Consider the following 1,092-nt stretch of genomic DNA (forward strand, 5'->3'; position numbering starts at 1 on the left):
CACTAAGGAGTGTTCAATGGAGCAGGTAAAGTTCAACAGCTTTTTTTCAATTTTAAACTTTTATTAAATCTCCTCTATTTTCAGCTTCGCTCAATGGGCCTCCGACTGCTCGACTGGTTTGCCGTGGTGATGAAGGAGGAGCTGAAGCATGGCAATGGCAGCAAATCTTCAGCCAACAACAACAACAGCAGCAACAAAAATCGACGATCTCCAAACCTCTCACCTAAATCCAACAACACAACTTCAAACTTCTTTAAAAAATCTTCCTCCTCTTCAACCGCTGAACATAGCTGCGAGCCGCCGGTGGGCTTCATGTTCGGCCACTTTGACGCCGACGCCGATGGGCGTCTCTCGCTGAAGGAGCTCTACTACCTGGAGCACGACGAGAATGAGCACTGTCTGGAGCCCTATCTGAATGGTTGCGACCAGGACGGGGACGCCTACCTCGGGGCCGGCGAGTGGTGTGACTGCTTCAGCTTGAAAGGTAAAATTGAGGAAAAGGGTTTCGAATAAACTCCCAAACTAAACTCCTCTTTTTTCTTTCTTGGTAGCCAAACCCTGTCTCTACCACTTGAAACACCTGCAGAAGGAGTTGGCCACCACCGCCACAGCACGCCCACTTTTGGGCGCCTACATGCCCCAGTGTACGGCAGCGGGCCACTACGAGAAGGTNTAAGAAATGAGATGAAAAAACTTATAACAAACTTTTTTATTTTTTTGCAGACAAAACGTATCCACTGGTAAAGAATCGGCAATATCAACTGCAACAGCAGCAAAAACAGCAAAAAAGCTCTTTCAAGTCTTCAGCTTTGCCAAACAACAACAAAAGTAGCAACCGTCCAAAAAGCTTCCAGCCGTCAAACAATAGCAAACAAAAGCAGACAAACTTTAAAAACGGCAAAAAGTCTCAGTTTCATCCTCCACCACCATCACCACCATCATCTTCTCCTCCCGAGGACCTCGACCTTGAGGACGGCGACGACGATGACGACGCTGGCGGCGAAGAGCTGAGAGAGTCAGGCTTTACCAGCAACCTCGATGGCGGCTCGGGAAGCAGTAGTTTGGATCTCTACTAGTGAAAGACCACCACCA

The 1,092-nt window shown here is 48.2% G+C and overlaps 1 protein-coding gene across 1 annotated transcript; it reads left to right on the forward strand.

Moving 5' to 3' along the window:
• Window positions 1-16: 16 nt before the first annotated feature.
• Window positions 17-1,076, forward strand: LOC108357629 (uncharacterized). The gene is made up of 4 exons (XM_017608700.1): window positions 17-25; window positions 85-484; window positions 552-644; window positions 724-1,076. The coding sequence occupies exons 1-4, from the start codon at window positions 17-19 to the stop codon at window positions 1,074-1,076; spliced, it is 855 nt and encodes a 284-aa protein (XP_017464189.1).
• The last annotated feature ends 16 nt before the right edge of the window (window positions 1,077-1,092 follow it).

The sequence above is a fragment of the Rhagoletis zephyria genome, unplaced genomic scaffold (genome assembly GCF_001687245.7).
Source record: "Rhagoletis zephyria isolate East Lansing unplaced genomic scaffold, Rhagoletis_zephyria_1.1 Rzeph_scaffold_81338, whole genome shotgun sequence".
Classification (NCBI taxonomy): Eukaryota; Metazoa; Arthropoda; class Insecta; order Diptera; family Tephritidae; genus Rhagoletis; species Rhagoletis zephyria.

Coding starts and splice junctions, on each gene's coding strand:
- LOC108357629 (XM_017608700.1), top strand. Junction 485..551: donor TGACTGCTTCAGCTTGAAAG/GTAAAATTGAGG, acceptor CTTTCTTGGTAG/CCAAACCCTGTCTCTACCAC. Junction 645..723: donor GGGCGCCTACATGCCCCAGT/GTACGGCAGCGG, acceptor ATTTTTTTGCAG/ACAAAACGTATCCACTGGTA.